The sequence below is a fragment of the Rhinatrema bivittatum genome, chromosome 18 (genome assembly GCF_901001135.1).
Source record: "Rhinatrema bivittatum chromosome 18, aRhiBiv1.1, whole genome shotgun sequence".
NCBI lineage: Eukaryota > Metazoa > Chordata > Amphibia > Gymnophiona > Rhinatrematidae > Rhinatrema > Rhinatrema bivittatum.
The window spans coordinates 28,565,203-28,580,916 of NC_042632.1; the positions used below are offsets into that span (position 1 = coordinate 28,565,203).

Below are 15,714 nucleotides of genomic sequence, written 5' to 3' on the forward strand. Positions count from 1 at the left end.
GTGAGAATCAAAATACTGGCATCTGAAAGTAAGTATGGAACTAGGTATTGGCTAAGTCTATCATAAAAATATTTCATCATGATAATCAGTTATTTGATTTTAAATATAGATATATTTATTTAAAATTATTTATATACTGTTTTAGCAATAAAATATTGAACAAAACAGTTTACAATAAATTAAAAGACAAACAAATGAAAACCAAGAGTGGAAAAATTACATACTTAAAATTATGTAAAATAGACAAACAATATAAGATAATATTAAAAACTATTACAATTAAAGAAAGGGAGATAAAAGAGATGAGAGAAATAAAATAATGATCTTATGACTGTGTATAATGGAATTAAGTGAGGTTTGTGTTGGAGATTGCAAAAGCTTTTGAGAATAGGTATGTTTTTAATTATTTCTTGAATTCTTTAGAGTTTGAAATTTGACGAAGAGGATTCGGTAAAGAGTTCAATAATAACGGACCTGCTACTGAAAAAGCTCTTTTTTCTGGTATTATCTAAGCAAGGTAAATGTATTGAAGGGATATTCAATAAATTTTTGTTTAGAGATCTTAAATGCCTAGATGATTTATAGATCTGAAGAATGGAACAGAGCCAAATTGAGGATAGATTATGTATATATTGCTTCATAAAACAAATAAATAGTATCTAAGTAAGACCATCCAGATGGAACAAGAGAACATGAAAGCTGAGCTTATGCATAAATTGTGAGCACTTTAGGCCATAAAAGGAAGTATTGAAAGGTTCATACTTTTGCAAAAGCTGTGATGTCACCCCAACAAGTCATAGAGTCACTGACAAATGATATGTACATTTCTTTCAGCACTGCATCCTCTGTCATTCAAACACAGACTCTGCACTGTCATCATTAAGTCAGATGTGTGTGTTTATGGATTAAGAGCTGATATAAGATAAACAATAATTCAAATTAAGTACTAAAGAAACTCTGCTAAATGTCAAAAACTTCTTATATCTAATAATTCCTGTGTATACTATGAATATCTACATGATATTGTCTTCCAGCCCCCTATTTATATCTCCCATTTCTCCATTTAACATGCAATATTCAAAGACATAAGCAACCTAGATGCTCATTCATCCATTCAGACACTACATAGAGGACTATAACACAAAACATGTATTTTACTGAACTGACTGCACAATTTCATTAATTGCGCTTTTCTGCATTAAACTCTGCTGTCTTCATCTGTAATGACAGATAAACACAACACATAATGGCAGACTACAAACAGTAAACAATTAATTGTTATCAAACATTTGAGCTTAAAGGGTAGGCTGTCAAAAGAAAAGAAAAATTAAAAATTAAAAAAGTATTTGGATTCAAAATTAAACAATAAATCAAAATTAGAAAAAACAGATCTGTTCAAAAAGCAAAAGTAACAAATTGGAAAAAATAAATCTATTCAGTATGCAGGCTTCATTTTTGTCAACATGTAACAATTAAAAATCTCATATGCAAAGAAAGGTTAATTCAGTCTTTAAAATCAAATTACATTACAAGACATAAACAATTGAGCTTACTAGATACATCTTCATGTCTAAATAAAACACACAACACAGATTTGTAAAAGCAAATATTTGGTTTACTAAATATTGTAAAATATGGTAAAATCAGCAAAGGTAAATAATAACACAGTAAATATAAGAACATAAGAAATTGCCATGCTGGGTCAGACCAAGGGTCCATCAAGCCCAGCATCCTGTTTCCAACAGAGGCCAAAACCAGGCCACAAGAACCTGGCAATTACCCAAACACTAAGAAGATCCCATGCTACTGATGAAATTTAATAGCAGTGGCTATTCCCTAAGTATAATTGATTAATAGCCATTAATGGACTTCTCCTCCAAGAACTTATCCAAACCTTATCAACAGCATTAATCAACAAAGACAAATAGAATAGCAGTAATAAAGCAATGCATATGGTTTGTACAAAGATACTTCCCTCACAAATCTCCTTATTGTGAGTCACCATATCTGGGAAGAAAGACAAAGCAGGCCTGGAGATCATAGGTGAGATGGGTAAGGCACTTTTCCTCCCCGATGATCTAAAGGACACTGTTAATTGTAATTAACTTTATACTCTAGCTCTAGTCCAGATTTTGCCAATTCAGTTGGTCTTATTTAGAACTTACAACTTCAGCAGATTTACACCTTAATTGTGGATTCTGTCAGGAGACATTCTGCTACAGTATGAGCCACATACAGTTCATATACTGGCTTTATTGAGAAGTCAGCAGATGTTTCTTGCTCCTTTTTCAACTCGGTAATTACTATGCAAATTTAAGAAAGAGCATGTGAAATTAGCATGTCTAGAAAATCTTATGTTTAAGCTCTTGTGCAATTAATATTGATCCACATTTATTCATTTATATATTGGTGATTGTTTTGTTCCACTCTTCCCACCTGCTGCATCACAAAATTATTCACGTTAACTAAAATAACTTCCTGCTGATTCAACATAGTATTGTATGTATTTTCCTGTTCCCAGAGGGTCTACAATTTAAGGGCCTGAATTATTAGGCTTTTACCCCATTATGTATATGAGAAAAATGTTTAGTGAATCAGGCCATAATATTGTACTTGAGGCTTGCTCAAAGTCACAAGGACTGTCAGTGAGATTTAAACCCTCACTACCCAGCCTTCTGCTCTAATCAGTAGGCTACTTCTCCAAGAATTCATAAATCACTTTCCAATCCCCCATGTTGACCTATTGTCTTTGTCAGTGGTTCCATGCTAGAAACTTTGTCAATCTTTATCGATTTATATGATTATTATTTTATCTGAGCTTTTCTTATTGGTTGCCCTATAGAAATAATCCTCAGGTTGCTGCCTTAGAGATTACTGAACAGAATTTGGAGGACTGACCTCCCCCATATTTGGTAGCCATTCAGTCTATTTGTGATGTGGTAACCATTGCTCTTTATAATTATTTTTAATTTGAAATATCTTTGTATTTACACCAAAGGAACAGCAATGGAAGCTATGGTGGCTCCCCATATTTCTAAACTTTATGCAACTCACTTTATATTTAATTGTCTCATGACCTGACCTTTGGATGATAACATCCTCTTGTGAAAAATTATATCAGTGATGATTTTGTTGTCTGTGTAGGTTCATCTATGAAGATGATTCCAGTCTCGGCTGAACTCTTGACTAGAAAGCCCAAAAGGGCTTTCTAGTCAAGAAGATGGTCCTGGTCTTCAAATGTATGTTTTTCAGAAACCATCTGACTGCCATTCATTGTTGCATTTTCAAAGCAACCTTCTGATCAGTTAATTTTTCTAATTCTGTAGGCTTTGCTCCAGTGTTGGGGAGTTTAAACAACAATCAAAAGTCTTGGGGATAACATTTCTTAGCAGGGATTATCCCTTTAGATTTGTTTGAACTCAGTACAAGAAATAATTTTGGAATAGAGAAATTCTCTTGAAAATTAATTTTAAAAACCCTATTAAAAACTTTATCAGTTTACATTCTTTTTCACTTGCATCTATTATTTTCAAGATTATTAGGAATCATTAGCAGATACTACAGCAACATGATACTTTTGTAAATCACCTATTACTGGATTTTTTGGAGCAGTAACAGACTGTACAAGACAAATTGGTTTCATCTGTTTTTCAATCACCACAAACATGCGATTTCCCTGGTTTCTACGTCCTTAGAGGATATTTTCATGATAGTCATTACTAGATATGTCCCCAAGGAGTTGAAATAAAATATTTTAAAGATAGATTGGCAAAAATGTCAGTCTTTAGAATTTTTTAAATCAATTACAATTTGTCGAATGTAGTCTTTATTGTTATATATTTCATTTCATTTTTAGATTTATTCCATACCTTTCTATGGAACAATATTCAAAATATGTTACAGACCTCAATAAATACATAAAAATACATCATAAAGTAGCATAGCATCATCCTAAAAACAATTTAAATAATACAATATAATCAATGCAATCATCCCTTTCCCACAAACCCACCATAGATTACAACAACAATGATAAAAAAAATACCTATCAGCAAATTTACTGTACAATTTCCAGTCCTTCCAGTTGCTCCTGATGACACTCCCAAAGGGGAAATCACCTTTGGTTCACCCCTTTTATAGGAGACCATCCCTGCAGTATGCCTTGACTTAAGATCTGTCTATGATGTGATGTAAGCAGGTGGGCATGGGACCACTGAACCCTCACAGACAAAGCATCAGCCACCAAGAGACAGGCCTCCAGTCATGGAGGCTTAAAAACAAAAATTCCTCCAGGCTTTTGCAACTTCTTTTGACTAGCTTCTTCCTCTTCCTGTGCTGGCGTGCGCATGTTATAAAATCCTGGGCGGCGCACACAAGGGGGTGGGGGGGGGGGGGGGAAGGATCGAATAACACAAAATCAAGCAGTGATGAGAATTGGAGTGGACTGGGAGGGAACTTTCCTACCCCCTACCCTAACCTCCCTTCTCCTTCCTCTCTCCTCCCCACCCTCTAAACTCCTTTTTTTTAATCTTTTATTTTGCAAGTTACTTCAGAGCCCGACCTGAAGTAACTTGCGTGCGCTGGCAGCTGGCCAGCAAGTGAGGCTCTGGGACAGTGAGGAATGGTGCTGTCCCAGCCAACCCCGCTCCACCCCCCCAGACCGCCCCCTTTTAAGGCCCCGGCCCTTACTTGCATCCTGGGTTTATACGCATGGCCGGGCCTGTTTGAAAATTAGCCCAGTGCACATAAGGCCCAGCCACACACGTAAACCCCGGGATTTTACGTGCGTCAGGGTTTAAAAATCCAGCCTTTAATGAATTTAACTTTAAAAATAACATTTATGATTATAAACTGGATTTTGATTATTTAAACAATTCCCAAATGTGCTGTATGATATTCCATGACACATGGAATTATTTCCTTTGCCTTTTATCGATTTTATGGTTTTAGCACTATATTTTCTGACTACTATGGTCTTACACAGGAAACCTTCATGGCACCAGTTTAAGAAGAGAAAGCATTTTAAAGTACATTTTTAAAAAATGTCATGCAGTACGCTATATTTATTTTAAATGCATTACATTCAATAGTATATTAATATTTATGATAATTTTCTATGCTACCCTTTCCTTGACCTGTCCTTTTTCAGGTCTTAGTTAACTACATGAACTTGCACTTCAGATGCCACAATTCCACTTTAGAATATTTGTGATACAAATGTGTTTAGTCACAAAGTACACAAACTGGGTGCCATGATCACACAGTTACTGTAGCTGAGTGCATCTTACCTATTGCAACCACTGTGTGACTGAGAAATGCACTCATCAGTGAATTCATTCCATCCCACCCTCCCATGGGGCAGAATGGAAATGATAGGGGAGCCTCAAAGCATGTATGTGCTGTCAGTTTTGCCCTTGTGTTTTTCCAATAGTGTTGAAATTGCAGTTTTAGCAAGCTTCCCTGCAGCTCCTCCAGCATGACACATCCCATTTGGCTGTTTTCTTTGCAGTATTACAATTCTTTTAACTCATTATTAATGGCTAGCCTGCTTCGATATATATTTTCGAATCAAAGTGCAGGGCAACCCATCACAAACTAAATTCCGTTTGTGAATACCGAAAAACAAGGTCTATGAAAAGACATTATGGGCACCCGTTCATAATTCTCTTCAGAAGCTTAATTTGAATGTCAATATCTTACTACTAGCGCTAAACTCTCAAAAATGAATCCCACTGTTGTTTGTAGGATTAATATCTCATGTTAGAATAATGCAAAAGCTACATTCTGCCCTGTGTTTTGAAATACATAACTACATATAAAAAAGAATAGTTTCATCCTGGGTCAATTACATGGTTTAGGAAGTTATCACTCTGTGCTACTGTAGAATACTGGGATTACATTCATAGCTCCCAGCTTTATCCCAGGACTGATCAGGACTGGGAATACTGCTGAAATAGGAATTAAAGCACACGGATGGAGGACTGGGCCACATGAAAAGGGACTCAACCATTTTCTGAGCTCCTTTTAGAGAGCGGGCTATGTTTGAGTACTAGAGTGCAAAGTGACTAAAGTTTATTCTATATAAACACAGAACCAGTAAGATTATAGGAAGGACAACTTGTGAAATATTTCTTCTAAAGAAGAATTGGGGAAAGCTGTTGATAAGGAGCCACGATTCTAATCTTCTACCTTCAGATCTGTAAAAATCGGATTGTCCTTCAAGAAAAGCATATAAATAACATATAAAATAAACTTTTAAAATGAAGTGATATATCTGATTATTAAAAAGTGCTTTTATGTTCAATGGCACCACAGTTTGTGACAGAAAACAAAATAATTTTCCAACTGTAGTGTCTCTGGCTTAGATTAATTGTTTTGGACATTCTCTTTTCTTCTCTTTTTATCTCCTGCTATTGTATTTTCTGTTTCTTAATTCCTTCCCTCCCCCACCTCTAATCGTTATCATTCTGCATTAACTTGTTTTCTCCACCCTTTTTAAATCTGTTTTCCCTGGTCTGTCTACTCCCTACAAGCCTGGATATCAGTCTCTCCTGTCTGCATGTCTCTACCTCAGCCTCTGTTTGCACCTCTGTAAGGTGCCTTTGCCATATGAGTGCCATTCACTCTAACCTTTGTCTCCACCCAGAATTTCTGCTCCTTCCCTTCTATGCTTATTTTAATCATTCATATGTTTCTCCTTCCTTTATCTCTCTTCATCTTGATTTTCAACCTCTTTTTCATAAATGCAGCCTGTTTAATTTTTTTCATCCCGTCCTTCGACTACAACTCTCTGCTCTCTCTTGCCTATCATTTTCTCTTTCACCTATGCCCTGTCTCTCTTTCTGTTTCTTATGCCCTTTTCCTTCTTTCTCTTTCTCTCCTTGTATACAATTTCTTTCCTCTATCCTTTTCAAAATGATTCCTATTTTCTTTACTCCTTCTTAGCCTCCTCCTGAACTCAATCCATTTTTTCTCAGTCCCAATCTGTCTGCAAGCGTCTGTTCTCCTGGTCAAACTATTTCTCTCCTTCTTCCCCAAAGTGACTTTTCTTCATCCATCTCTTTCTCTCAGCCTTCTTTCACCAAGCCAGTCCTTGCTTCTTTTAAGTCTCCTTTTCTTCCCCAAGGCTGTCTTAGAATCCTACCCCTTCAAGGTTAACTCTTTCCCTTTCTCATCCATGACCAGGATCTTTTATTTCTCACACCCTTACCCTGCATCCCTTTTTCTCTTCCTTACAGTGTTTCTCATTCCTCTCTTCTTGTCTTTCCCAAGACTGACTCTCTCTCTTTTTTTTTTAACCATTTCCTGTTTTTTACTCTCTCATTCCCCTACCAGATCCTGTCTTTTGCAGTCCATTCCAAGCTCTCCCTCCTTGCTTCTCAATCTTGCTATACTCCTTCCGAAGAACGTTTTTCATATTTTTGTCAAGCCTTGCATTTGTTTTTCAGTTTCATTTTCCCTAGCCCAACACCTACCCTTTTTCTTCCCTTTTCTTTACTGAGTTCTCTCCATAGTCCCCAGGATGCTTCTCTCGCCTTAATTCTCTAGCACCATTGAGGAGAAAGGAAGTCAGTACATTTTTGGGAAAGCTGTCCTTCAGCCTACTGCCTTCCCCACTCACGCTCTGCAGCATCTTTCTGTTCAAAGCACTCCTCTTCCTGTAAGTTTTGATAAAAAGAATAACTTTAATCGGCGAAGGAGCAACTGAGTTTCTCTTGATGTATAATGATATAATGATGTATACATATTAACGGAGAAGAAAGCAAGGAACATTTGATAGTGTGGTTAGAAGTTATAAAAGGGAAACGAGAACTTTCAGTGTAAATCTAAAGTTTGTGCTCATACAATTTAATTATACTTAATTTTAAAGTTACATGAAAAATATATCTTTTACTTGACCGTGTCAGCCTTTCGGGAAGAGGTTTATCCTTGGGTCTTAAGATATTTTAATGTGATAAATAATATTTAAAGTACTGAATTTAGGTATTGTGTACTGATATATATATAGTAACTTCTTCCTGAAACCGCAGAGTGTCGCTGTCTGATTGTAAAAAGCAAAATGTTGCACTGAATCTCCTCCCAGGTCTTCTGTTTCCACCCTCAATCCCATTAAGCAATGAAAACAGGAACAATGAAAAAAATGTCGCCTACAGAGAAGCAAGGCTAACAGAAGGACGATTGTGAGAAAGAAGTATGTGTCTTATAAGTACTTAATTTTAATTTAGTGACAAACGCGCTTGATACTTTGATCCGCTTTGCTATTTTAAGCCATGGCGAAATCAAGAAAACCATTCATATGGAAATGGCAATTGCAATGTCTGCTGTTCCCTTCGTTGTGGAATCTCATTTTGGGTCAAATTCGCTACTCGATTTTAGAAGAAATGGATCGGGGTACATTTGTTGGAAATATCGCTAAGGATTTGGGGCTTGATATCAGCCATTTGGGTTCTCGCAGGCTAAGAACAGTGTCTGAAATCAAGAAGCAATATTTTCAGGTGAATATGAGCAATGGTTTTTTATTCATTAATGAAAAGATTGATAGAGACGAAATATGTGCGCAGATATCTACATGTAAGGTAAATTTAGAGCTTGTGATTGATAATCCTTTGGAAATGCATCGCCTTGAGATTGAGATTGTGGACGTTAATGACAACTCCCCCTATTTTTATGAGAATAAAATGTGGTTTAATATCTCCGAATCAGCTTCACCGGGGACTCGTTTTCCACTTCAGAATGCTCAAGACCCTGACTTTGGTACCAATTCCGTTGAAACTTACAAACTGAGTCCAAATCTCAACTTTGAGCTGAACGTTGCCACAAATTCTGATAATGACAAATTTGGTGAACTGGTTTTAAGAAAAGCTTTAGACCGGGAAGACCGGGCCGTTCATGAATTTATTTTGACAGCCTTTGATGGGGGTGATCCCAAAAGGTCTGGAGCCACCCGTATAATAGTTAACGTCATTGACGCAAATGATAACATTCCTACATTTAATCAGATGGTTTATAAAGTTAAATTGTGGGAAAATGCGCCAAAGGGAACCACAGTGATACACCTGAATGCCACAGATATAGACGAAGGACCAAATGGTGAAGTAAATTATTACTTTAGCAAACTTGTTCCCACAAATGTGCGCGACATATTCAGTATAGAACAGCGCACGGGGGTTATTACAGTACACGGAAAGGTGGATTTCGAAGACACCAGAGTGTTTGAGATCGCAGTGGAGGCCTTGGACCAAGGATTATTCTCCGTGGCCGGACTTTGCAAAGTTGTAGTGGAAATAATTGACGTGAACGATAACGCGCCTGAAGTAAGTATAACTTCTATATCGAGTCCTGTTCGGGAGGATGCTAAACCCGGAACAGTAATAGCGCTTATAATTATATCAGATAAAGATTCGGGTGATAATGGGAAAGTATCTTGTAGCTTACCTTCAGTCTTTCCATTTTCACTTCAAAATACCTTCAATAACCACTATTCTTTGATCTTGAAAGAGACACTGGATCGTGAGACAACTAACGAATACAATATTTCCATCTCTGCTACTGACGAAGGTTCTCCTGCATTGTCCACGACCACAACTATTACAATAACGGTGTCCGATGTAAATGATAATAGACCGAGATTCACGAAATCATCTTATGCTATTTTTGTTATGGAAAACAACCTACCAGGATCCCTGATATTTACAATATCGGCTTCTGATTCTGACTTGAAAGAAAATGGATCTGTATCATACTCTCTTCTTTCACTAAGTGTATCGCATGACGGCTGTGTCTCCATAAACTCGGAGACTGGTAAAGTCTATGCTCTGAAATCCTATGATTATGAAGAAACGAATTACCTTGAGTTTCAAGTGCTTGCAAAGGACGCGGGTGTCCCATCTCTCAGCAATAATATATCTGTGGGCATATTTATATTAGATCAAAATGATAATCCTCCAATGATTCTGACTTCTCCTCGTAGGAAAGATTCCTCTGCCACTGGGTCAGTGCCTCGGACTGCTGAGGCTGGTTACTTTGTATCAAAAGTAAGAGCTATGGACCTAGACAGCGGATACAATGCTTGGTTGGTTTATCATTTTCTCCAAAGCAAGGAGAGTTCTCTTTTCAAAGTCGGACAATACACGGGGGAGGTAAGAACAGCTCGGTCCATTCGAGAAAATGATGGAACATATCATAGCTTGGTCGTACTAGTGAAAGATCACGGAGAACCTGTTCTGACAAGTACTGTCACCCTCAGTATAACCATAACGGAAGGTGGTGATGCAATGCCAACTGAGCTTAAAAGGCATTCAGAAAGTGAGCACCCTATATCAGATGTAAATCTGTATTTGGTCATTTCAATTGCTTTAATTTCTTTCATCTTCCTATTGACAGTTACAGTGCTTGTTGCTGTAAGAGTTTATCAAGCTAATAATAACTTGACTGTTTGTACTCGACCACCATATTCGAATAATGGGAACAACTGCTATTACACTCAAAACAATAGTTATAAAGTGTGCCTCCGGACAGAGGCATTCAAGAATAACTTTACCTGCGACTTTAGACATACATCAGAGAATATTGCAGAAAAGGAAAACGAGTTGTCAGAGGAAGGGAAGAGACAACAAAACATCAACAACCTTTTAATTTTAGAGGAGAACAAGGTAAGATTTCTCTGATCGCATTATCTGTAATTCGTATATACAGAAAAGCCGCTCCCTAATATATGTTTTTGGTGCACAAATGTGCAGTCACCAGGATGAGATTTAAAAGATCAAAATTCGTCTTTGCAGGCTTACCACACTGTCTACTTGTCCTTCTGCTCAAAGTTATACACAAGGAAATAGGACTGGTTCTCCTTGCAAAACACAGTTAAAATGTACCTGGGTTCCTACAGTGAAACCATTAGCAATTAACTGACCTAATACAGTTCAAACCTATGAGGAGTTTCTTCCAGCAAAGAGATTTACACTGCATTATCTTGGATTATACTATCCTTTCATGGTAGTATAATAAAAGCGAGTTAAGACTGCGTGCTATAAGATAGGATCCAGTCTGTCACTCAGGCGTGTTCTATAAAACCATTACCAGTACTAGGAAGGTTGCATCTGCATTCTTCTCCCAGTTGCTTCAGTGGTTGACTTATAAAAACATCACAAGCCGCCTGGGCCTAGGCTCCTCAAGCAGCCAGCTAGCAAAGAGCTGAGAATTGGGGAAGCTAGGGTTCAAATCCCTCCTCTCCCATTGACCCTCCTTGTAACCTTAGGCAAGATCACCTATCTCCCATTGCCTCAGGTACCCTCTTTGGGTCAGGGACTTATTGCCATCTGAATAATTATCACCATTGCATTTTTATTATAATCAATTCAGTTCAAAGTCAATGCTGAGATGGTTCAAACTGCTATATAAAAGATTCTTAAAATATTTCCTGCATGAATAGACTATAATTATTGATACAGTTGTAGGAATATTGTTCATTAGTTATCTGCAGTTCTCCTAGATATAGACAATGACTGTTGAAAGTGTTTCCAAAGCTCATACTTGAACAAGTGATATCTGTTTTTTTAATTCCAAAAAAGCCAGATGGATTTTATTCTAATACAGATTTTTAAAATACCTTATTGCATTTCTGTCCCTCTTTCTCTTCTATGTATGATCCTTCTTCCTATTTTATATTTTGTTTTTCCAAACTGGGACATCTAGAGAAAAATTAGTTATCACATCAGTATATCTATTAGCTTCTATTTATATCTCACAAATTGAGGAAATCACTGGAGTTTTAATTATATTGTTTTTCACATGCTATATAATTGCATTGACTATACTAAATGGTTTCAAAAGTTCATCTTCTAAGAGAAAATACTCTGATTTGTATTTATTTATTTTTAGCAGGATGTTTAATCCTTCTGCCTTAGCAATGGTCATATTCTCTAATGAGGGCAGGAGGTAGGGTGTTCACCATCATTTGTCATTCTAAATTTCCTCTGGTTCCTCCAAGAATGGGGTATCTGTCTCATTGAGCTCACTCATTTCTCCTATTATTGGGCACATAGATGGTGCAACTCGAATAATTTTCCTTAGAGACTGTATAACTACCTGGAAGTTTCCAGAGGAAGATGAGAAAAGTCCCCAGAGGAAGGCGAGAAAAGACAAGCTATTGGAGTGAGCTTTGCCGATGAGGGCTCCCTTAATTATGCATGTTTTTTGTTCCCTACTTTGATTTTTACTTTAGAAAGCCAGTTAATTAAATAATAAATTAAACTAAACTTAAAATGTGTTCACTGCCACTGTTTTGAAATCTTTGAAAAGCTGGAAGGATTTTATTCTAATATAGGTTTTAAAAATAACTTATTCTCTTTCTATCCCACCTATATATTTTTTATTTTGTGTTTCCAAAGTAGGAGACCTAAATACACTGCCTTGCAGAATATGCTCTAGATAAGGGATTCCCAAGCTTGGTCCTCAAGGGAACCAATCCAGTCAGGTTTTCCAGATTGCTTCAATGAATATGCAAGAGATGTATTTGCATGCCCTGCCTCTGTTGTATACAAATATATCTCATGCATATTCATTAGAGAAGCCCTGAAAACCCAGCTGTGTAGCCCATGAGTTCCGAGTTTAGAGACTTCTCTTCTAAAATATATTTCCTAGGTTGTTTAGGATTATGTTATGTCAGACAATGCTATGGATTTAAAATTACAAAACCTTATATTCTTTTAAGGTAATATTATCAATAAGCACTGTCCTCTTCTGTAATTTGTCCTATATTTGTCTTCAAACCATAATTCAGGCCTTGCATTTAGATCTTAGTCAGAAGACCAGAAGTGATCATAAGAACATAATATATGCCTTGCTGGGTCAGATGAAATGTCTATGAAGCACAGCATCCTGTCTATCTTGGTGGCCAGTCCAGGTCATTAGGAAGTACCCAGCAGAACAGATCAATTCTTTGTTGCTGACTGCCTGGGAGAAACAATGGTGTTGTCAGATTTCACCTGGCTAATAATTATTTATGGAAGTTTCCTCCAGGAACTTGTCCAAACCACTTTTAAGCCCAATTTTGCTCTTCACTCATCATTCCTGAAACAACTGATTCTCATACTGACCCCCTACAACTTGCTTTTAAATATGACTTCAGTCAAAGTATGACTGGAACTTCCTGTCTCCGTTTGATTACAAACTCCCAATATATAATATCTGAAATGACTCCTCCGGTCATCTACCAGTTTACCGAGCCAAAGATCTTGTGAACTCCAAAGGCAGATCATATCTCCTCCTGAGGCCTCTGAGTTGGGCAGATAACAGTGCATTATAGGTAGCTGTCTCTCATGGGTTTTCAGGCACAATGTATTTGGCTGTCTCCATGGACAGGTCCAATCCTGATACTCTCAATTCAGTTACTCTTCTAATTTCAGTCCATATCATCAGGTTTTTTTTCCATAAAATAATGTATTTATAAACGTCTATCCATTTGTTAAGATTATTTTTCATTCCTTTGTAATTCAATAATACAAATCTCAAGCTATGGATTGACTCTTCAGTTTGGACCTTGGCTTGCCTTGACTCTGTCTTCTCCCTGGATTGTCTTCCGGCTGACTTCAGACCTCGTCTTGACCTTGCTTGTTCTGCTCCTTGCCCTGACCACAGTTTGTCTATTTCTGCTGTTCTGTTGCCTGCCCTGACCTCGGCCTGTATGGACTTGTACTTCTTGCCCGATCCTTTCTTTGGATACCTCACCAACCAGAGGCCTGCACCTAAGCGTAGCCAGTGCCGTCACCCAAGGGCTCAACCTGCAGGGAAAGTGGGCTGGTATTGGTGAAGCTCCGGTTAAGCTTCTGCACCAGCCAGCTCTGCCCACAAACAGTGAGGACATGCAGAGTTCCTCCCTGCAGATAGTGTCAACCTCACCTCAGCTCAAGGGTCCACCGATGCAACAGTTTGCTGAGGCCATGGACCCGGCAGATCTCTCAGGCCTTCAGACCATACCAGGCCTGGCACAGAAGCTTCAGCAGCAGTAGCAATTTTTGAAGGCTTTAGTGGGCTCTATGGAGCACCTTAGCACCCATCTCAAGGCAACCACAGCCATGCCCAGTCCTGCGGCTCTGACTGTCTCTGCAGTTCCAGCAGCCATGCCTGTGGTGCATCTTCCAGTAACCCCCCCCCCCCCCCCCCCGGTATGCCGAGGATCCCAAGTATTGTCGTGAATTTCTAAATCAGTGCTTTATGCATTTCTCGCTTCAGCCAGCTAAATTCTCCAGTGACAACATCAAGACCACCTTTATTCGCTCTCTGCTGGATGGGAAGGCACCAGCTTGGGCCTTCCCCCTGTGGGAGCATGGGGGACGCATTACTTAAAGACCTCTCCACAAATTTGATTCATCTTATCATTTCAATATAATTTGTACCCTGGAATCACAGTGTCTCATTGGTTATCCTCCTTCAACCATGTTTCTGAGATACTAATTATATCTACCTCTTCTTCTAGTGCTATACACTCTAACTCTCCCATCTTATTTTTAAGACTTTTAGCATTTGTATACAGTCATTTCAATGTATGTTTTTTGTTTATATTAAGAACCTGCTCATCAGTTAAGGAATTTCTGAATCTTTCTACTTTTTACTTAAAGATACCTGGTCCACTTTGGCATTTATTGCAACCACACTACTGGGATGCCTAATTTCCCTGTTCTCTTAATATCCTTCAACGATACATCATTCCAAACAATGTGTTTCTGAATGACTGAGGGACTTTCCCCCATCATCTAGTTTAAAAGCTGCCCCATCTCCTTTTTAAAGGTTAATGCCAGCAACCTGGCTCCACACTGATTAAGGTGGAGCCCATTCCTTCAGAAAAGGCCTCCCCCTTCTCCAAACTAATGCCCAATTCCTAACAAACCTATAACTCTCTTCCTTGCACCATCGTCTCATCCACACATTGAAACTCTGGGGTCCTGCACATGGAATGAGGAGCACACCTGAGAATGCTACCCTGGAGGTACTGGATTTCAATTTTCTAGTTATAATCTAAGGGGGAGGTCAGCCTAATTCAGAGATATAAAAAGAAAAAGAAAAGACATAGTTTAATTGCAGCTACCAACAAATATATATATAGATGTCTCTTACACTTCACTTCTACCAGGTGGTAGCATTTTCCTGGAGTCAATAAAAATCTCAAGTTGCTCCGGTGAGAAAGACAAAGCTATCTCTGTTATACTTGACTAAGCATTTGCACAGATATCTAAAAAAGAAGGATGCCCCTAGGGCCAGGGTATCCTGTTGCAAGGCCAGGAATCCCTTCCTTCTTTCTTGTATAACCTTAGCCAAGTCCGGGAATATCCTCACAGATTATCCCATAAATGGTACATTAGATTTCTTAAAATATTTTTTCATTACTGAACTTAAGTTGCTGTCAGCAAAGAATGACACCAACAAAGTAGCTCGTTCTATCACTTCAGTGTTACAGTCCTAGGGGATCTCTGCTCACTCGGGTTTTCAGTATTTCCACAATGAATAAGCATGAGTTAAATTTGCATGCAATAGATGAAGGGCATGCAAATCTATCTCTTGCATATTCATTGTGTATATCCATTGGGGTCATCCAGGACAAGTTTAGAAGCCCCTGATCTAAAATCTGCTACTGCAAGATAGAAATGGAAATGACTAGAAAAAGGAAAAAGAGTAATTAACAATGATTCAATATCAAACTAGAAGCATAGGGGGTAGCAA

The 15,714-nt window shown here is 37.9% G+C and overlaps 1 protein-coding gene across 1 annotated transcript; it reads left to right on the top strand.

Moving 5' to 3' along the window:
* Nucleotides 1–8,270: 8,270 nt before the first annotated feature.
* Nucleotides 8,271–14,343, top strand: LOC115080057 (protocadherin alpha-8-like). Its single transcript, XM_029584086.1, has 2 exons — nt 8,271–10,652; nt 14,230–14,343. The coding sequence occupies exons 1-2, from the start codon at nt 8,271–8,273 to the stop codon at nt 14,341–14,343; spliced, it is 2,496 nt and encodes an 831-aa protein (XP_029439946.1).
* The last annotated feature ends 1,371 nt before the right edge of the window (nt 14,344–15,714 follow it).

What these genes read in the sequence shown, in the direction of transcription:
- LOC115080057 (XM_029584086.1), top strand. Translation starts at nt 8,271, where the DNA reads ATGGCGAAATCAAGAAAACCATTCATATGGAAATGGCAATTGCAATGT. An exon ending in TAATTTTAGAGGAGAACAAG is followed by an intron (nt 10,653 to 14,229) that starts GTAAGATTTCTC and finishes TTCTCGCTTCAG; the next exon opens with CCAGCTAAATTCTCCAGTGA.